The 21,822-nt window shown below is 38.4% G+C and overlaps 1 protein-coding gene and 2 long non-coding RNA genes across 7 annotated transcripts in view; 1 reads left to right on the plus strand and 2 right to left on the minus strand.

Annotated features, from left to right (window-relative positions):
- Window positions 1-4,384: 4,384 nt before the first annotated feature.
- LOC126952693 (uncharacterized) lies at window positions 4,385-14,366 on the minus strand. Of its 2 annotated transcripts, XR_007725006.1 has the most exons (4): window positions 14,061-14,366; window positions 9,804-9,882; window positions 9,502-9,700; window positions 4,385-8,395 (listed from the first exon to the last, which is right to left on the minus strand). It is a non-coding gene; the product is annotated as an uncharacterized LOC126952693 (long non-coding RNA). The 2 variants fall into 2 exon arrangements; XR_007725005.1 differs by lacking the exon at window positions 4,385-8,395 and having other exon boundaries at window positions 8,846-9,700; window positions 14,061-14,356.
- LOC126952694 (uncharacterized) lies at window positions 11,894-13,736 on the minus strand. The gene is made up of 2 exons (XR_007725007.1): window positions 13,283-13,736; window positions 11,894-12,287 (listed from the first exon to the last, which is right to left on the minus strand). It is a non-coding gene; the product is annotated as an uncharacterized LOC126952694 (long non-coding RNA).
- Window positions 14,367-14,505: 139 nt separating the features above from the next.
- The window catches only part of ADGRB3 (adhesion G protein-coupled receptor B3), a 747,311-nt gene continuing 739,994 nt past the window's right edge, over window positions 14,506-21,822 (plus strand). The window contains exons 1-3 of one of the 4 annotated variants that reach the window (XM_050787501.1): window positions 14,506-15,236; window positions 16,635-16,807; window positions 17,927-18,698. In XM_050787501.1, coding sequence (XP_050643458.1) covers window positions 17,942-18,698 — 757 coding nt within the window. In that variant the 5' untranslated portion in view covers window positions 14,506-15,236; window positions 16,635-16,807; window positions 17,927-17,941. Of the gene's footprint in view, window positions 15,237-15,275; window positions 16,808-17,926; window positions 18,699-21,822 lie in introns of those variants that run through there. The other 3 variants (XM_050787503.1, XM_050787500.1, XM_050787502.1) reach the window with 3 other exon arrangements.

Raw genomic sequence — 21,822 nt, forward strand, 5'->3', positions numbered from 1 at the left:
CCAATATTTCAGATCAAAACTTTTCTTTGCCTTGAGAACAGGAGACTTTTGTATTTCTCTTTACTCCCTCTGTGTTTAACTCAGTCATACAACATGCTTGTCAGCAGCACTAATAGTTACCACTTCTTAAAGTTCCTTTGACTTCTGCCACTGTATTAGGCATTTCCTATGTCATTCTTAATCTTTATATTAATAATATAAAATAAGCAGTATTATCTTAATAATTAAAAAAATACTAAAATTTGGTGTAAAATGATTTGTCCAAGTCTACAAAGTCATTAGGAGACCAGGTCAGAATTCAAACTTTGGTCTGCCTCAAAAGCGATACTGCTCCACTACTGTGTTTTGGTTATCTTTGCACTGTGGGCCATGATAATCTCCTTTGAGATTTCACATATGGCATATGTGCTGCTGGAACAAAGGTGTAACAAATATTCTTCTTAAATGGATGCATTAATAACATTTTATTAGTTCTATGAATAGCTCTCTTTCACTTCCATGAAGTCCATTTATAATTTTAATTAATTAATGTCAAAGGAATTAGAATGCCTCCTTGAGTATTCAATTGTACTCATCAACACTCTCAGTGGTTATAAGATGTTTGATCAACTCTCTATCTGGGCCAAGATAAGACAAGGTAACCAGAGTAGCTTCACATCAGTTGAAGGGTGCCTACTATAAGCAGTTCTAATGCAAGTCCCAGGAAAGAATGCCTATATCTTAACAAATAAGAAAAGATAATACAGCATAAATTTGTTCAAGTAATCTAATGATTAAAAAATATACTCCACAGAAAAAGTAAATAATGATCTCACTTAGGAATTTAAAGAAAAATATATCAAAATATAAATGGTTTTGAAAATGTGAAAAAGGAACAGACCATCAAAACCTGGATTCTCATTTCAACTGGATAATCCTGGGCTGTTCACTCTTGGTGACTGTGTCTTAGTTTCCTTATCTATAAACCCAGGACCTGAAAGCATATCATTTCCCAAACTTGTCTGATCACAGGACTCACATGTGGTTATAGTTAAAAATATGAGCCTAAAAAGCCTAAAGAATCAGAATCCTCGTGGAAGGAACTCAGGGTGTGCATATTTTAGTAAACACACCAATTTACACCGATGATGGAACAAGTTCAAAGAACACAGGAGTAAATTGTTGCTGTAGAATAATGGAGAGTGGATAAATGGAATGATTCTTCATTGCCAATATTTGGGCTTAATTTAGAATTTTTTTTCCTAATGTATAAGTTAGTTTTGAAAAAATTGGCTTGGTATATATTTTGTTGTTACCAAGGGCCCTAAAATGAGGACGGCATGGAAAATGAAATTCTGAGTTAAATTAAAATACAGTTGCGTGTGTGAAACATGAAATTCTTCCTGTTTTATGCCTCCAGTTATTCAGAAAGTAGCATTTGTTCAATGAGGATACTTCATTCGTAGCCTATGGGAAAACTGAATAAACTGATCTGGATCTGCATTTTCTTATCTTAATGACAGATTAAAGTGAAGGTTTTATTATTTCTAATTCAGTTTGATTCAAGAGAGGCACAAAGGGAAAAGGACTAATAAAATGCATGTTGAATCCCTTTCCTTTTCCTATAAAAAGATGTGAAGATGCATTCACATAATTGATATCAAATTACCAATTTGTTTTTCTTTTTAAGTCACTGATAAATTGCTTTATAGTTAATGTCCTAAGGCTTAAGATATCACCTGAGTGTTGTGCCTGCAATCCAGGCAGCATCAACTTTGCAATAATACTTAATAGGCTCTAGGACGTAAAGAAATTATTTCAGATGTTGACATTGAAAGAGCCAATTAAGTAGGTCAGATGGCTTTAAAATACAGAACTTTTTGAGAAGCTATTTACCAATTTTCCCCTTAGTAAAAGCAATTAAGATCATAGAAAGACAGTGTTAATACAGAAATGGTGAATCTGCTTGAGATTTACTCTTCAATAGTAAAATCAAAGAAAAATCTACTATAAAAATTGTCTTGTCTATAACTGAGACTGTCAAATTCTCCATAGTATTAAAAATTCAGCATATATAAAAAGGACTTTGGTAAACAGATTTCCCCCCAAAAGTCTTGAAATTTTTCATCAAAAATTTTATCTTAGGCCAGGCACGGTGGCTCACGCCTGTATTCCCAGCACTTTGGAAGACCAAGGCGGGTGGATCACAAGGTCAGGAGTTCAAGACCAGCCTGGCCAAGATGGTGAAACCCCGTCTCTACTAAAAATACAAAAATTAGCCAGGTATGGTGGCGGGCGCGCATAATCCCAGCTACTCGGGAGGCTGAGGCAGAGAATTGCTTGAACCCGGGAGGCGGAGGTTGCAGTGAGCAGAGATCACGCCACTGCACTCCAACCTGGCCCACAGAGTGAGACTCTGTCTCAAAAAAAAAAAAAAAAAAAAAAAAACCTTCCAGAAATTTTGTTTAAATATTGAAAGAAAATAAATTGCTGAAAATGGATTTTATATAAATATATATAAATCTTGTTAATTATGATGAAAATAATACAAGTCAATCATTTGTATCAGTAGAAAACCTTATTCTAAGAGTTTTTCTTTAAAAAAATTAAGGATATTAGAACGAGAGAAAGAAACCCACATAAAGAAGGATAAAACAAGTAAAAAATTTCCAATGTGTAAAAATAACAGGAAATGTGAAAAAGTTCTGCCTTCATGGCACAGAATGTGTAATGATATAAGAAGACAGGAGGAACCATAACTCAGTTCCTACTTTGATTCCATCATCAATCAAAAAAGAATTATTTTTCACTTTGAAAGCATGGACCAACAATGTTTAAAAGTAAAATGGTACCCAAGAAATCAAGAAAATGAAACAATCCTTAGGTATGTTATCATTTTTTCAAATGTCCTGGTCTAGAAAAATTACATCACGGTATACTTAAAGAAAGTATAAGTGTTCTTATTAAAGTATTTCCAACTACCTTTGAAAATTCTTGGAAAATAGGTGGGCACAGGAAACAAATAGTAGTAGGTGATAAATACTGGCTATGTTTTAAAAGGGAAAAAGGGCTGAATTCTAGAAATCATGGTTTATTAAATTTAATAAACTGTTTAAATTTAATAGCGGTCTGTGTAAAAATTATGGAATATGTTACAGAATAAGTGGTATGTGACTTTATAGAAAACAAAATGGGGATAAACAGAGACCAACCTGGCTATACTAAGAAACAATACTATTAATCTAACAACTACTGCTAGGGATGTCACAGAGGAGAGTGTTGTAAGCATAGTACATATGCTTCTTCTTACAAGGTGTTTGAAATAATCTCTCATGTTTCTGAAGAAAGGAAGGATACATATGGATTGTTTGGTTAAATAACATTCTATAATTAAAAGGATCTTAATTAGTGAGCTAGAAAAACAATATTTATCCAGTGTTGTCCAAAGGCTGATATTAAGGGATAAGATAATATCCCTGCCCCCCAGAAGTTGGCATTATAATGGAGAAATGTTTCTAGTTGTATGTCACTGACACTATGTTGAAACAGTGGCCACTGACTTGGAAATCACTTCAGATATGCAGATTTCATTAATTATGGAATAATACCTAACATATTGAATGATAGAATCCAGAAAGAGGATGTCAATGAACAGAGTATACACCACATATCACACATTCTTTAATATTCCTTTCATTGAGAATGATGACTACACTAAGAACTAGAGAATTTTCAGCTCTTTCCCTACCCAGCCCAGCCCCCTCCACCAGCACCTTGAACCTGAACAAGCTTAGTGACTGTTTGACTAAGAATAATGTCAGATATGAATCTGTACCAATTTACAGACCTAGGTCTTAAGACACTGACAGATTTCTTTTCCTATATTTTCGAACACTGACTTATGAAAGACAGCTGCAATGCTGTGTGGAAGAGCAAGCAGCTCTATAGAATGGTCTGTGTAAAGATGTACTACATCCCCTGTGTTACGGCTCCTACTGAGCCCCAGCCAATAACTAGCTCCAAATGCCAGTCACAGGTGGAGCTATCTTGGACAAGGATCCTTCACACTCGGTTTATTCAGGCTGACCCTGAAAGACAGTGTCAAAAGACAAGCTATTCCAACAGCAAAGGCCTCCCCAGATTGCATATTTATGAGACAAATAAATTGTTATTTTATGTCGCCATGTTTTGTGTGTGTGTCTCTCTGTGTGTGTCCCTCCCTTTCTCTGTCTTGCACGCTCTCTCAAACACGCACACACACGCACACACACACACACAAGATCACAAATTCAATTGTATCAAGAAATAAATAATTCTAAATATAAATAAATATTTAGATCAACTTGTTTTAACTGTCAGTTGAATATGAACCAGCAGTGCATATAGCCGATTCACTAACAGAGACTCTTATCCAGATCCAGTCATTCTCCTTATACCTAACTATTGACATATTCTATTAATTTTGCCTCCAAAGGTCTCTTGGACACTTCTCTTCTTCATCCCTACTGATGCCACCGTTTTCACTTATGTAACAGTTTCCTGACTTGAATCTTCACATTCACTCTTACCTCTCTCAAATCACTCCTCCGACTGAAATGAAATGAGTTGTTAAAAAATGTAAATCTGAGTTAGTCTCTGTTTACAATCCTTCAATCATATTATTATTATTATAAAGACTCACTGATTATTATTATTATTTTTTCTGAGACACAGTTTTGCTCTTGTTGCCCAGGCTGGAGTGCAATGACGCGATCTCAGCTCACTGCAACCTCCTCTTCCAGGGTTCAAGCGATTCTCTTGCCTCAGTCTCCTGAGTAGCTGGAATTACAGGCGCCTACCACCAAGTCCAGCTAATGTTTTGTATTTTCAGTAGAGACCGGGTTTCACCATGTTGGCCAGGCTGGTCTTGAACTCCTGACGTCAGGTGATCCATCTGCCTCAGCCTCCCAAAGTGCTAGGATTACAGGCATGAGCCACTGTGCCCAGCTAAGATTCACTGATTTTTATCCTAATACTTAGCAAACACTTTATCAGAAACGTTATGAATTGTCACTGACCTCTTTGTCCTTTTTATTCTCTCACCTTAACTTTCTTTACCTAGAATGTGTTCTACTTCCTTTCGCCTCACATTTTTTGTACACTCTGTTCCCTTTGACGGGAATGATTAAATTTCCTTAGTGTCCTTCGAATTGCTGGTCAACTGTTACGTATTCAGGTAAACGTTCTCTGCCCTTCCATACTAGGTCATCCTGTCTGTTCCCACAAACAGACTCCACACCTCTCACAGCTTGATTTGTCTCTTCTCCGAGACATTTGACACACTTGCCGTTTATAATTATCTGGTGGCTAGCTGTTCATTGGCTATCACTACAAATACAAGGCAATCATCACAAGGGCAGGGACTCCGTGTTGTCACTTCAGTTTCCCAAACACCTTACAACATGTCTTATATGATGTATGTGCTTGTTAATTATGTGTTAAATACATAAATGATCAATTGATTTCAGGGATTTGAAAGCCTTATTCTCCTCATATGAGACATTCATCATTGTAAACTCATAGTCTGGCTAAGTAGATGCTCCCTGTTTGTTTCTCTGGATTGAACAAATAAAGGTATTACAACCATGCTGAGCAGCTGAAATCTACAGTATTTTAATTGTGGCATCAAAGAACTGTGACAAACTAGATAAGTTCAATTGAAAACAGTCATAAAGATGAAAAGTCTGGAGACCATGTCACCTGGGAAATTTCTCAGGAAATCAGGAATTTGGTCCAGGGAAGAGAGAACTTTAGCTGAGTTATCATGCAGGAATATGTGAGCTGTTGGAATAGATATTTCTCCAATGAACACAACTAATACCCACATATAAGATTCATCATGTTGTTCAACCCATGTATTCACTAAAGACCTAGGAAGTGCTCACCATGTGTCTCGCACTACTTTAGGCAGGAGTTTGTAATGATGGAGCTAACACACTAATAAAAAGCAAAAAGATGAAGACCAACTAAATAAAAATTGGTAACTAGTATAAAACAGATAGGCCCCGATGTGTGATGTTACCCATCCCTGTGTCCATGTGTTCTCATTGTTCAGCTCCCACTTATGAGTGAGAACATGCACACGTGTATATCTACGTAACAAACCTGCATGTTCTGCACATGTATCCCAGAACTTACAAAGTATAATTTTAAAAAAGGAAAAAAATATATACCTGAGCACAAAAAAAAAAAAAAAAAAAAAAAAAAAAAGACAGATAAGTACCTTGAAAGAGAACACAAGGAGAGAGCACCATAGATTGGGTGGTTAAAAAAAATTTTCAAAAACTTTGAAAAGGGAATTTTCAAGATGAAATCTGAGGTATGAGAAGTGAGCAGGTCAGGCCTATAAAGTTTCTCCTAGCAGTAGAAAAAGGGAAGTTTATTCCAGGTAGAATGATCCTGACATTGGAAGATTGTAAGGAGATAAAAATGTAGTGTCCTCATGACTTAGAAAAAGGTAAATGTAGCTTGAGCATTATATGTAAGCAGAAGTGTGGTACAAGATGAAGTTAGAGAGAGGAGCAAGAATCAGATGAGGTAGGGCACTGTTGGTCGCGATTAAAAGTTTGGATTTTATTATTTGTGATATGTGAGAAGTACCTGGAATTAAAATGTTTTTCCATTTGATTTTAAAGGGATACATTTTTTGAAGTATAACTTATTAGAGATAGATTAACAAAGAATATTGAATGTCAGGTGGAAGAGACTAAGCAAAAACTACATACTTCACACACACACACACAAAGGGTAACAGTGAAAAAAGAAAGAACTGGTTAGATTTGAGATCTATGTATTGAAGTTATATCATGAGCTGAATTGTGCCCATCTCTGCACACCCCCAACCCCATTTGAAGAGGCAGCAAGACCGCAGCCACATGCAAGCCAGAGAAAGGGGCCCCAGAGGAACCAATCCAATAGGGACTTTGATTTTAGACATCTAGCCTCCAAAACTGTGAAAAAAATAAATTTCTGTTGCTTAAACCATCCACATTGTGGAATTTTATTATGGCAGCCCTAGGAAACTTACACAAAGTGGACAGGCAATATTTGTCAAGGGATTAGATGTAGAATGATAGAAAATGAGCAGCAAGTATCTTTCCCATGTTTGCCAATTGAATAACTAGGTAGATAGGGATGTCATTTCCTGAAACAGAAAGACTGAGGGAAGGGCACATTTCTCTGGAGTAATCAGGAAGTTTCCTTTAATTACCCCAAATCTGAGATGACTGTGAGGCATATTTAGTAGAGATATAAATCACGGCAGTTGATTATTTAAAAATCTAGAGCTCAGAGGACATATCTTTGTTAAAGGAATATACATGGGGTGTCTATTCATATGTGTGTATGCATGTATGTACATATACATACTTATGGTGATATTCAATATTAGGGAGTGGATTTGATCACCAAAGGGGAGGTGGTAGAGAAATAAGGGAAGTACATCCAACACTTATCACTACAGTAGTCAGCATTTCAAGTTAACATGGAAGAAGAACAAGCAAAAGACACTGAGAAGCGTCTCAGTGTCTTCACAGTGATCAGTGACATAAAAGTACATCTGGGAGAGTATGATAAAACAGAAACCAAAATAGAAGTGGTTTCCAAAAGGAGGGCATTGCATTTAAAATGCTGCTGAAAGTTGGAGTAAGATGAGAAAAACATTTATCCCTTTAACTTGGCAACATGAAGGTCTTTAGTGATTTTTGACAAGAATTTTTTCAGTGGAATTGTGGGGGTGGAAGCCAGAATGGATTGAGTTGAGAAATGAGAGGGAAGTGAGGAAGTGAAGTGAATGTGATTGCTTTTTTAAAAAAGATTCGTTATGAAGGGGATCTAAGAAACAGGTTGTTTATCAGAAGTTTTTAGACGGGTAGTATTGCTATAAAATATGTATGCTGATGGAAGTGGCCCAGGAGAGAGGTGTGAAAGCCAGTAGAAGTAAGATCCAAGTTACCTGTGGAGGGGATGACCTCTTAGATAAGGGCAGTATCTCCCTGGAGATAGGAAGACAGGAGAAAATGGGGGAAGGTAAAGTCAGTTTAATGAATGTAAGGTATTTTCCATCTAATCACATCTGTTTTATAAATAATGAATGAAAAAAGGTTATCACTTATCATTCAAGAGTTGAGGAGAAGCTTTTTAATGATCAAAGAAAAGTTAGAAAATATCCATAGGTGTAATAAGAGAGGGAGCTTATAAGTAACAGTCTATGTGGTGAGGTCATAAGAACCTGTTGACTATAACTTTACAGGGACATCTAATTGCCTGAGGGTGTGAATTTCTTCAGTAATGCTCTGTTGCATGGGTCTTGGATCAGGAAGGGCAGTTGTCCATCACAGTAAACACGGTGATCCAGCCAGAAAAATGTAGTAAATAGCTGAAGATGGTTGTAAGTAAATTATCATAACAATGGGCGTGGAATCCATGAGGTATACATTAGTTACCTACATTTGCATAACAAATTATCCCCAAATTTAGCAGTTGGAAGCCACAAACATTCCTGATCTATAGTGTTTGTAGGTCAGGAATCCAGAAGCAGCTTAGCTGCTTGATTCTGGCACAAGCCTGTCATGAAAGGGCAACCAAGATGTTGGCTGGACTGCAGTCCTCTCAAGACTTGAATGAGGAAGCTTCTACTTCTGAGCTCACTCATGTGTCTTTTGACAGGCCTCAGAAGGCCAAACTCACATGGACTTCTCTATTTAGGACGGTATCATAACACGGTACCTGGCTTATTGCAAACAAATGCTCTAAGGAAGACTAAAGGAGATCCCAAGATGGAAGACACATTCATTTTATATCTTAACATCCCATTGCTACTACCATATTCTGTTTGATAAAAGCAAATTTCTAAATCTAGCCCACATTCAAGAGAGAGACAATTACACAAGGACGCACATACCAGGAAGTAGGGATCATTAGGGTCCATGTGAGAGGCTGCTTACCACAGGGTATAAGGAGGAAAATGAAGATAAGAGTAGAAACTGGTGGGAATTAATAATAATAATAATAATAAAGACCTGAATTTTGTGAAAGACTTGATTCCATGTGGTTACTTAGGAGGTGAGTTTTTAAAAGTAGAAGGTGGTAATTAAGGCACTGAAACATTAAATGTTAAATATTGGGAGTGGTTTAGTCACTGGTTAGACTTTTTAGTTAAAGACCATAGGGAAATGTTGTTGAAGTAGTAGGAAAAAACAAACAAAAAACAAACAAACAACAAACAAAAAACAGAAATAGAATGGAGAAGCTAGTGTGTCAGGATAAGACATCTGCATGGGAGCTGAAGCCATGAGAAGAGGAATGGAAGTCAGGTGGACAGAAAAACTGCGAGCCGGCAGCTAAAAGATTCCATGAATGGAAAATATAATCTGGAAGAAGAGGTAAAGCTGCAAAGGCAAATGCCTTGATCTCTACAGAAAGGTGGGCATGAAAGGGAAATGAGGAGTAAATATTTGAAACCAAAGGGGAGAGTAAGGATACTGATTCTGCCCCTGACCCATTGAATCAGGGTATGGAAGCGGCATACACATAAATTGCTTCTGTTTGACATGGTTGGAAGAGATGCCATGTCTTCATAAAAGAGCAGGCTTCAGTCAAGGAAGTGGGTAGAGAATATTCTTCCTCTTGTTTGCTGGTATAAAAGAGCATGGAGATCCAGAAGGCAAAATGCGAGAATCTGCTAGGAAGAGAAATGGTGGAGATAAGTGGATCAGAATTGGTAGAAACAGGACTGAACATGAAGAAATGTTCAGAAATAATAGGTAGTCCATAGACTTCAATACTTGGTGTTGATAAAGGTCAGCAAATGTGCTGTTCCTGGCAGCTTTAGTTATTGTCATCATTAATGGTAAAGTGGGACTTCTGTCAAAGAAAAAAAAATTATTAGAGTGGGAGAGGAACAAAAATGGAAAGGACTGTCTGTACCTCAGCAGATGATAGCAACGGGGTAAGGCAAAGCTGGTAAAACTACGGAGGTTTTCAAAATTATGATAGAATAGAGAGGCATTACCAACCTGTGAGTGGAAAAATTGTGATTCTTTCTAGTCTAGGATTTAATTGCATTTTTCTCTCACTGCTTCCATTTCTTGTGAGACACCTTCTGTTATTTAGAATACGTCAGGAAGAGCCTTAGACATTATTCAATCAAGCTTTTTTCTGTGAGATAACTGAAGTCCAGAGAATTCATAGCTTCTTGTCCTTAATGAGGTATACACTTAGTGTCAGGTTCGTGAGTAAAAATGAAGAATCCTGATTTCTAGTATAATTGAAATTTCAGAGATTAAAGATAATGGTAGAAGTATAGTAACTTCATACGAAAAAATAACTAGCTGAAAAAGGACAAATTTGGGGGTGAATGTATGTTCAATTGCAAACACATATTTTGAGCTTTTAAAGTCCATATTTTTCAAGATGCTTCTACAGCACACAGATGTGACATTATGTGTTACCTACTTACAGTATTTCCTTAATATCACCAATGAAACCTTGAAAATTGATGGCCAAAAGTATTTACCGACTTTTTTAAAACTTGTATCGTTGTATAGGGAAATAATGATAAAAAATGGAAACTTGATGTAACTGGGATTTTTGGACTAAACTTAACCTTGACTTTGCCTGGCATGGGATAGGACTACACTTGAACTAACCCAGGATAGCTGTTCTATGACATCTCCCTTAACCCCAAGTCTATCCCTTTATTTTTTAGTACTTCCATGTACTTTCTATTCTGGGATGTCCAAGTAGAAAATGACCAATTTGTTTTTTCAAAGAGACTAGAGGATATACAGCTTGGTTCCTGAGAGACTTCCTTATTTAATAACAACAAAAAAAAATAATAATCAGGAGGAGACAGAGAAGAAGAAGAAGTTGTTTCAGTTTATAGTAAATATGCTACTTTTAAGGGTAAGTTAAGTACTCATAACAATGTAATCTTATAATATTTTGATCATTTAATTAACATTCCAAAAGCTGTGTGTGTGTGTGTGTGTGTGTGTGTGTGTATAGTGTGTATATATATATGTGTATATATATATATATGGGAGATACCAAATACTAAATACTAAAAACTAAATAATAATACTAAATACTAAAAGATTAAGGCATATTTAACAAGAAATAACCTACAAGCCTCTCCATGCTTCTTAAAGCCTTACTGAAAATAACAAGTTACAGAATTTAGAATGTGGTAATGTGGTAATATCAGAAAGACTATGAGAGAAAGAAGGAAAGAGAAAACACTTTTTAAAATTGAGTAAATGTATTCTAGAAACATTCTTATTTGAGTATGAGAATTGTGCAAATGATACTGAATTTTAAGCAGTGATCCTGGATTATAGGGTTATTCTCAAAGTGGAGGGACTAAATTTAGCACATACAGACAAAAAGATGAAAAACAGAGATAAATCAAACTTAGAAACCTCATCATTCCAAAGTAATCTTAATAAAATGCATTAATAATAGGAGAGATAAATTTCAAAGGCTTTAACTTTAAATACCTGGGTCAATTTAAAATGTAATACCAGTCTATATTTTGACGTGCTAACACTGACCTCTCAATAGTTCTTCTGTAAATCATCAAGGAAACTTATGTAATAATCAATTTATACAATTAATCTGGTAGTTTTGGAATGAAATGCATTACTTTATAACAGAGAAATACAAAGCAATATAGTGAAACTTCCCAAGCAAATATATGTGTATCAACTGAAATACATACATATCAAATACATATATACACACACATATGTGTATGCATACTTGCAAATGTGTGCATACATATACATAGGTATGTATAAATATGTGTTTATATATATAAACATAAATATAGACATACACTTGGACTCGTGAAAAAGACCAATGAAAGCAGATAATGATAATTTGAAATGGTGAATTTAATATGTATTAAATCATAAAAGTGGACCAACATCAATAGAAACGAAAGGACAGAGAGCTGAGGGTGTGTGAACTGCTGCTCTCTTTTTGCTGTTGGGTCAACATGTCAGCAATGCTTTCTATATGGAGCATCTTGCAGACATGAAACAAAGTGGTTCCTTCCTTGCTTTGCCTTTGGATTGTGCTGTTGTTCGTGTCCAGAGACCAGACTGTTCATATAGGGCTCTTTTCCTGATTCTTGATTATAATCCCCTGAGGAAATCAGACCAGCCTGGGGTTACTGGAGACCGTGTCTTGCTTGGCGTAGTTATCATCCACAAATCATCTGCTATAAATATATCTCAGCAGGATCATCATCAGGCCAGCTCAGTAGCCTGCAATTTATGAAGGTTATGAGAAACAATGTGAAGGGTGAAGGGCTTTATTAAGGATGGCTTTCTTTTCTGACCCTGCCCTGACTTCTACTTGAATATAAATGATCCTGGGAGTAAGTGATCCTTTCCATTTAGGATTAAGCCTTTTAAATTGTCCCTTTCAGCTGTTATTCTTATGCCACTGTGTCATGACTTTAAGAATTTCTAAGAAACATCAAAATCACAGTGTTACAAGATAATATGAGAAATCACTAGGTGCAAAATAGAAGTATAACTGAACCTCCCATTACATGATTTCCTTTTTATGTATAAACCACCCAAAGCATTTTTTTTTCTCCATTTTTATTCCACATCTGTCATGGTTTTTTTTCCTCTAGATAAAGTAACAGAAATGACCAAATTGCCTTGCAAAAATCATAATTATGATCTCTAGGGAAGTTGAAATAAAATGTTTTTCTCCTTTGTGTTGCTCAATGTTCTTTGTTTTTAAAAGAAAATGTGTTTGCTTAAACGGTGTTTCAAAATTTGTTCTGGATATAAACCCTAATTATTCCTTTTAACATTTCCTTAAATGAATAAAAAATATTGTAAAGAACCAAAATGACACAAAACCAAAATGCCACCCAGGCTGCTCTCTTGCCGGTGATCTGTTACTGGGAAAATAGTTAAAGCCTGTTGGGGAATTATTAACTGTTTCCCTTACAGAGTGTTTATCCCAGGCACTCGTTTAAGAAGGGAAAGTCTTGAAGAGGGTCACTCTGTTAATATGTATTAAGAAGTAAAGGACCAATTTTAATATTTCAAACAACTTCAGCGGATAAAAGACCATCAGCATCTTCCTGTTTTCACTATCAATCTCTTTTAAAATGGTGTTCTTGGCTATCCATAATCGCCCCAGGGGAGAGAAACGAGCGGAGGAAAAAAATGCAAGAGTGAGGGGAACAAATGATGGAAAATTGCTTTATTCAACTTCACCTGCCGCTCGAGAAACTCACCCTTATGAAGATTCCAGCACTTTATATGAATTGCCCATGATGGTTTCCTCCCACCACATCATTGCACTATTTTAGCACTTGTTTTGCAAACCACCAACTGCGTTTACAAGTAGAGACATAATCAGGAGGCGAATGACCTTTTGTAGCATGTATCTGAAGCTGGTTTATCAGACACTTCGTCAGCCAACTGTCCAGGAGGCAAAATGACTGATAGATAGATAATAGATAGATAGACAGGCAGATAGATTAAAAGGTGGGGAAACTTATCCCTTTCCCCTTTCTATATAATCTGGTTGTTTCTCTTCACCCCTTTTCTCGTTTCTTCCCACCCCGTCCCCAAACCTGTTACTAGGGAAACTTGAAAAAGAATCAGATGCATTAAGACTACAAAATGAAACAAAAGTTTAGACCCTGAAACCATGATTCCATTGCCAAGCAGAAAGCAATGCAAGAGCCCAACCTCGGTCGCCGCACCGCGATCCTGACAAAGCCTGTATGGAGCCAGAACAAATAAGATGTTAATTGCAGCCTCGCAGAGAAAAACTACTATTGTTCCAGCCAGAGACACTCAGCAGCTCGGGAGCTGGGATGTGCCCCCTCCGCTGCGGACTGGATCAATTCTGAATCCCGGTGCTAAAATGACAGCTCTCTGGCTGCGACAGGTCCGCGCTGAAAGACAGAGAAAGACGATCAAGTCCAGCATTCACTTCCCACCCTTCAGAGTCGCCTTCCCATCCTCCGCACCCCCCTGCCTCGCCTCCCAGTGAGTTTCTCTTACAGTTGGTCGCCGCCAGCCCCAGCGGTGGGAACTGAGGATGCAAAAACCTCCCAGACGCAGAAAATACCGCTTTCGGGACGTGCTTGGGTTTGAGTAGCCGTGACGTGCAGGCGCACCGCGGCCCTGGCTGGAGCTCCGTGAAGCCCCCCTCCCGCCAGCCTCTACCCCGCCCTCCCGCCGGGACTCCCTCCTCTCCCACCCTGCGGCTCCCCTCGCCTTCTCTCACACACCCGCCCGCGCACCCGGTAGGCAGAACTCCAGGAAGTCGCAGCGGCAGCGCCGCGCGAGCCGAGCCTCTGGCGGGCGGCTGGGCGGACCGCAGCTGTGCAGGAGAGGGCGCGCGGCACCCGGGACGCGCGCGCACACGAGCACGCGGGAGGCCGCTGCGCTGACGCGCTCTCGGGACACGCGCAGCCCCCGCGCGCGCGCCCAAGGGAAAGCGAGCACCGCGCGCCGGCGCGCACACCCGAGACAGAGCTTTACTATCTCGCTCCCTCTCGCGCCTCCCTCCTCGCTGGGCATTCAAACAGCTTTCCGACATCACCAGCCAAGGATTTTTCCCCCCTCTCCTTAGTCGCCGTCCGTCCATCAGTACCTGCAGGGGGGAGGAGGAGGAGGAGGGAGGAAAGCGGAAAGAGGAAAGAGCATAAGCTTGAGCCTTCCGATCCGACCACGAATACTCCCGTAATAAACCCACCGCCCCAACAAATCTGCCATAGCAGCCGCCGCCGCCGCCGGTCACTTCTCGTCTCAGCGCTTTCTTTGCTTCTTGGCTAATCGGTTTGTTGGGGGTAGCTTTTATGAAACAAATCTTCGCTCTTAAGCCACTTACATTTTGGGGGGTTCCTTAGAGTCTCCCTTGGGGGGGCTTCTCCTCCCTTTAGCCCCCCTCGGATTGGAGGTTGGATTCAGTTGGATACGGCGCAAGGTTCTGGGCTCCTGGTGGCTTTTTTTTTTTTTCTCTCTCTCATCGACCCCCCTTTCGTTCCCACCCCTCACCTTTTGCTTTTCGTATGTATGCATTTTTTAAAATAAATCCTGATTTTGGAAGCTGAGCCGGGGAAAATGGGCAACGGTGATTGGGACCGAAGGGGAGTCTCTCCGTCACTGTTGCTGGGACGCGTGCCTGTGCTGGTGTCTTAGAGCAAGAGCCTCCCTGAGCTTTCGGAGTGGAAGGTAAGGAAGGGGGTCCAGGGGTCACCTTTTCTCTGCCGGGGGTCGCCACCGTGGAGCTTTGGGCTTAATGTTTGAGAAGGGAGGAAAATGAAAGGAAAGGCTGTTGCTGGCGGATGGGGAGGCTGTGAGCAAATCCGACTGTCTGCATTTACTTAAACGCCGCAGTTGAAAAGTTAGAGAAGTCTGGTTTTCAAGAGATGTGCTGGGTCAGAAGGAATAAGCAGAGAGACCTAGAAAATCTGGCAGTTTTGTGTGATTGGGGTAATTTTATGGGGGGAAAATTTTAGGTTAAAAGGAAGTTAAGAGAAGGCAGTGGGTCTTCTATTGGGGGGAAAAATCTGTGGAGTGATGGCGCCGTCTATGTTCGACTAAACTAAAGTGTCACCCAGAAAATCAGTTGTGAGAATAGCTAAACTCAGTGCTGGTTTGCTTCTCAGCAAGAGATAGATAGATAAATAAATAAAACATCCTTGACACCTCCGTGGCCAGCCTTTGCCCCTGCCCCCACCTCTTCTTTAAGAGGGAAATACAGCTTTTTGAATGGTCCCTGCAGTCCAAAGGGGGATGAGGGTAATAATTTATTTTTTATTATTTAGAACAAAACAAGACTCTGTACTCCAGACTGATGAAAAATAAAGAGCATTATACTGAGTGTGCTCTCTTGAGCAGGCATTAAAGTGCTATTTCCTCACTCTTTCTGATCATTGATGAGCACGGCATTGCAGACATGCACTGTCAAATAAATGGAAGCAAAAGTACCAGTTTCATTAGGAAAAGACATACGACCTCTTTTTGAGTTCCTGATTATAAAATGAAATCCCCTTTCATGGATGGAATTCCTAATTTAGACACTTATTGTCACATTGGCTCTCAACGCCTACACTCTATCCTGAAGAACACTGCGCAGACCTGCATTGCCTGCAAAGTGCAACAGCAAAAAAAAAAAAAAAAAAAAAAAAAAAAAAAAAAAGAAAAAAAAGGAAATTATTTCCAGAATTTCTTACAACTTTCTCTGTTGTTGTTTTTTTTTAAACCTTTAAATGCTCATTGGCTTATTTTCTCATGAAGAAAATGCATTATTCATTGAGCTATTTGCTTGAAACAGAGAACACTGTTTTGATGGTCCCAGCAGTTCTGATGTTATTTTAAACTGCTGCTATATAGAGATTTAGAGTTGGGGCTGTGTTTGCCTATATCAAGACATAGAATTTGAATTATAATCTAGAAAATGCAGATCTATCTTCAGGGACTTCGGTCACTGGATTTGGTGTGCATGCGTTGGTGTGTGTTATGCAATGGGAAGGAAGAGGGTTTTATCCTTTGGTTCAGAGAAGACCCAGGCAAAGGCATGAAAACTCTTAACTGTCTATATGTCTGTATGTCTGTCTCTGTTTACAGAACAGTGGAAGAGACTGCAGCCTAAAGACTTTTAAAATTAACTTGGCATCACTTTTATCAGCTCAAAGGCTAAACAAACAAACAAAAAGCAGTGTCATTTATTCTAAGAAATAACTTCTTAAAGGTTAAAGCTGAAAAATATTCAAGTTATTTTTGGATAACAACTTACAGAGGTAAATATAATCAAGGACTACTTTATTATCCAAAGCCAGGGTTGAAATTAAAAAAAAAAAAAAAAGAAAGAAAAGAGGAGCTTTGGAGTTGTTGTTGGAAAGGGAGCAATCCAATAATTGGAATCTGCTAGGAACAAAAATGCTAATGTGTTTTATTACCATGTGTAAGCCTTAAATTACAGTTGTTAAGATAATTTTTCAAAAATTAAAAGACTGAAACCAGCTCAATTACTATGGTTTTGTATTTTTTTTTTTTTTTTTTTTTTTTTTACTGACATCACCTTTGGATACAGATACTAATACAGTGATCCACTTTATGTATCCCAAGAGGGCATGCCACATTGAAATGACTGCCTTAAATCCTGGTTCTCAATGGTGATGTTGAACAACAAGTCTCCCCTATGTGTTTATCCATCTATGCCCTTTCTCAAATGATGTTTTTAAAATTAATTAATCCACATGAATGCCCATGTTTTTGCAAAGGAATTTCTGAGCAGTTCACATGGTGGCCCCTGCAAAGGCAAGTGGGGCATTTGGGAGATGATGTTCCATCTGTAATAAATTATCATTTGTGCTTTTAAAATTGTGGCCATAATTTATCATCATTACTTTTCACATTTAAGAGAAGGGAAATAATGTGATGACAGCCTGTTCCCAGATTATCAGATTAGATTTTGTATGATGGTGTTTACTGCAGGCAAAGGACAGAGAGAGAGAGGTTGTATAGACTATAGACTGATTAATACTATTTCGACAATTAGCGTTTACATTATGACGTTTTAAAACTCCATGTTTTCCCTTTTCATTCGATAGAATGATAATGGACGTGGAGGATATCCTGGTAGATAAGTTAGGGCATTCCTATTAATAATCTATTAAATGTTATTTTTAAATGGAATGTTGCGAATTTGACCACTGTGAATGGCCACATGAGGGCGCTGTTCACACAGCAACAGATAATTTTCCTGTGTTATAAAATAAAAATTACCTGTCCTTCTTTTAAAAAGGGTTTTTTCTACCGAAATCTTGAAAACAGCTGGCTGTAATATTGAAAGGAGTTTATTTTCTCAATGCGTGTAGACTCCTACTTGCATTTTACTTTCATTGCCATTTTTACAGGCCAAATGACATAGGATGAAGGCTGTTCGTAACCTGCTGATTTATATATTTTCCACCTATCTCCTGGTTATGTTTGGATTTAATGCTGCCCAAGACTTCTGGTGTTCAACTTTGGTGAAGGGAGTCATTTATGGATCGTATTCTGTAAGTGAAATGTTTCCCAAAAACTTTACAAACTGCACTTGGACGCTGGAAAATCCAGATCCAACCAAATATAGCATTTACCTGAAATTTTCCAAAAAGGACCTTAGCTGCTCTAACTTTTCACTCCTGGCTTATCAGTTTGATCATTTTTCCCATGAAAAAATAAAGGATCTTTTAAGAAAGAATCATTCTATAATGCAACTCTGCAATTCCAAGAATGCTTTCGTTTTTCTACAATATGATAAAAATTTTATTCAAATACGTCGAGTATTTCCATCTGATTTCCCAGGATTACAGAAAAAAGGGGAAGAAGATCAGAAATCTTTTTTTGAGTTTTTGGTATTGAACAAGGTCAGCCCAAGCCAATTTGGTTGCCATGTATTATGCACTTGGTTGGAGAGCTGCTTAAAATCAGAAAATGGGAGAACAGAATCATGTGGGATCATGTATACAAAATGCACCTGCCCTCAGCATTTGGGAGAGTGGGGGATCGACGACCAGTCGCTGGTTTTGTTAAATAACGTGGTGTTACCCCTGAATGAGCAGACAGAGGGCTGCCTGACCCAGGAGCTGCAAACCACCCAAGTCTGCAATCTTACCAGGGAGGCCAAGCGACCACCCAAAGAAGGTAAGTGGCCAAAGGAGAGGGGAAGGTGAGCGGGGGAGCACTTTTGGGAGATGGAGTTAAAACGTGCTGTTTCAACAGACAGGCCTAATTTTTTCTCCTTTATTGTCACTTTTGGATTCATTTGATTTGTGGTATTCACTGATAAAGGTCTCTTGAGCTAGTTTTAGGATTCAGGGTTTTAGAGATAGGGCGGTGAGGGCTGGATAGCTCACCAGCATGCGCTGGAAGTGCGGGTGGAATTTTCAGGAGAAAGATGCAGAAACCTAGAGCCAGCTTGCACTAGAGATTGGTGAGGAGGGAGAGGGATGCCATTATTCAGGCTGCAGCCCCTTGAGGTGACACAGACGCTCCACCTGTGAAATGGATTTATAGACATCTCCCTTCTGTTCCAGCCCAGCAAAACGTCCACTTTACTTCCTCTCTCCTATGCCCACAGAGTCCTTCCCTCTCACTCCCCACCCATTTCCAGGTTTGATTTTGGGGCATCTTGGCTAAATGGTGGTGCAAACTCATTAGCTTGCCTGTTTGGACCAAATGACTTCCTGACACTTGAAGGCAGGGGTATACCTTCTCCCCTGGTCTGGAATTTTATTTGAGGTGCTTGCGCAAAAATCTCGCACGCTTGCTCTTTCCTGGGTCAGAAGGCAGTCACTAGAAGTGCAAACTCTCCAGGTCTTCTGGTTCTGGAGTCGCCTGAGGATGGGGTGGAGGGGTGCAATGAAAACACATACTGATCCTTTAGGACCCCATCCGCCTCTTGAGAGTGAATTTTTGTCTTTATCTTCTTGGTCCCCGGTTGATGCACAGAAGAGAAGGAACGTCTTAGAGCTAGATGGGGGGAGGGAGGGGGAGGAAGTGCAGCGGAAATGCGGAAGAAAAAGAAAGTACAGGAATGATTTATAGTTTTCACCCAATCCCCAGTGGGGGAGCTACCAGAGGATTTGAGGTTGTGATGATGTGTCATAATGCAAGAAAGCGTGACATATTTTGAGAAAATGACTTTTCTTGTTTGGAAGGTTAATGGATGTTGTGTTCCATTCCTTTAAGGACACGGCTGATACATATTCGTTCTTGCTTCCCAATCCTGCAACCAGAGAGTGTATTGATTTCTTATGCAGGAAATGTTTTCTGATCGCCACAAAGATCCCAGTCTGTGGAAAGGGACAGCCAAACTCCAGTCTCCAAGCTCCAGTCCCTCTTTCCTTTTCCTCAACCAACAGACGTTGTCTTTGTGGCCAATATAAAATTGACACGTTGTTGGAGAATTTTCTTTAAGGGTAGCCAAGGCTTTGTAAGGGAGAGTGGAGGAATGGAGAACCTAAATAGCCTAACGCTATTTCTCTGCTGGCTGCAATTTAAGGGATGGAAATTATGGAAGAGCGATGGTCGGAGAGGAAAAGACCTGTTAGAAAATGAAGGCAGACTAATGGCAGTGAGAGAGGGGTGAAAACCTTAAGATTTCTGCAGGTCACTGTTTCACTATCAGCTGTGACTGAAGAAAACAAAGTGGTTTTAAATTGCAGCAGTTATTTTCTGTAGTAAAAAATCCCAGAGAAGCACTTGCAACTGCAGGGATGGTATTTAACACCATTTAAAACTAATTAGTGTCCCCTAGAATAAGAAGCTACAGTACACTCAAAAAATGTGATGTTACAACCTGGCTAATAAACAATTAACATAAGAAGCTGGTTTTTGTTTGTTTTATTGTTATTTTAATAAAATTTAGAAACTCTGTTTCTTCAATGGTTAAATTTCTATCATAAAATTGAGTACTGATGACAGTGGAAAGTGAATTCAGTGTCACAACTCTTTTATATGAAAGGTAGTAAGTGACAAAAACAAAGTTTTAGTGTGCACAATAAGCATGATTTTCAAAGATTTTGTTGATCATGACCTTGAAATGTGGGTTAAGATAATGCTGGGATTTACAGAAGCTACACTAGATAGCCATTTGTTTTGTAAGTGAAGACAAATAAGAGTGATTTTAGACCATGGGAGACAAATTGTATATTGTTGTTTATTCACTGGCAAAATGAAAAAGAAATACCTTCACTGACAAATATACTTACATTTAAAGTGCAGTATGATGTTAACAGAGTTGAACTAGAAAAGTTTGTCTCATAGGGGAGCAACATATGCTATGTCAGTAGAAGTGCATAGTCTATTCTGTACATTGTGAATTTGTGTTCTTTGTTTAGGTATTCTGAGGTCAGAAAGGTAAGGATAAGAAATTACTGATGACACAATTGTAGCTGATGCATTTGTTAAGTAATTCTTACAGAGTACATGCACCACTCTTTACCCCAGTTAAATAATATCTCTTTGGCTAGGCTACATTGTAGGAAAGGAATGTGAAAATCTATTGACCTTTGATTTAATCAAATTTAAGCAAAGTACATTTTGTCTTCAATATTTGATATTAATGATATATAAAATACTAATAAATAATTATTTAATACCATTTCAAGTAAACTACCATATAATGACATAGAGCTTGAGGTTAATCATTACATATAGTTGTGCTACTCATATCTCATTTTATTCCAGAGTGTCATTTTATATGATAGCATGTAATTCTAGCTTTTCAAATTAGGTTTTAAAAATTCAACTTATATTTTATATTACTTGATGTTTTCCATTTCCTATTTTAAAAGGTTGTCTTTTAAGTTACCAGAGGAATAAATACAAGATTACCCTCCTTTGACTCCCATTTTATTCACTAATAAATACTGACTCAGAAGGCCTGCCTGGAGTAGAAATATCTTCAACACGTATTACACCATAGAAGTGGCACAAATTCAAAGAGTCTTCACACTTAGTAGATGTGATTCCAGATTGTTTTGTGTAATACTAATGGTGATGGCAAAGACATATCAAATGTTGAATATTGTGAGTGTGTCCACTGGTATTATGAACTCATATTTGGTATTTAGTATTGAAGAAACAATAGACTGTCAGGAGTGGGATGCCTACTTTGAGATAGGATTTATGCTAGAACAGTCTTTAATAATATATTCATGTGCTGAAAAATTTTATAACCAGAAAACAACAGCAAGAAAACTATTGCTGTTTTTAGTGACACTAACAATTACAAATGTGATTTTGAATATATCATACAAAGTAA

This window comes from Macaca thibetana, chromosome 4 (assembly GCF_024542745.1).
Source record: "Macaca thibetana thibetana isolate TM-01 chromosome 4, ASM2454274v1, whole genome shotgun sequence".
Classification (NCBI taxonomy): Eukaryota; Metazoa; Chordata; class Mammalia; order Primates; family Cercopithecidae; genus Macaca; species Macaca thibetana.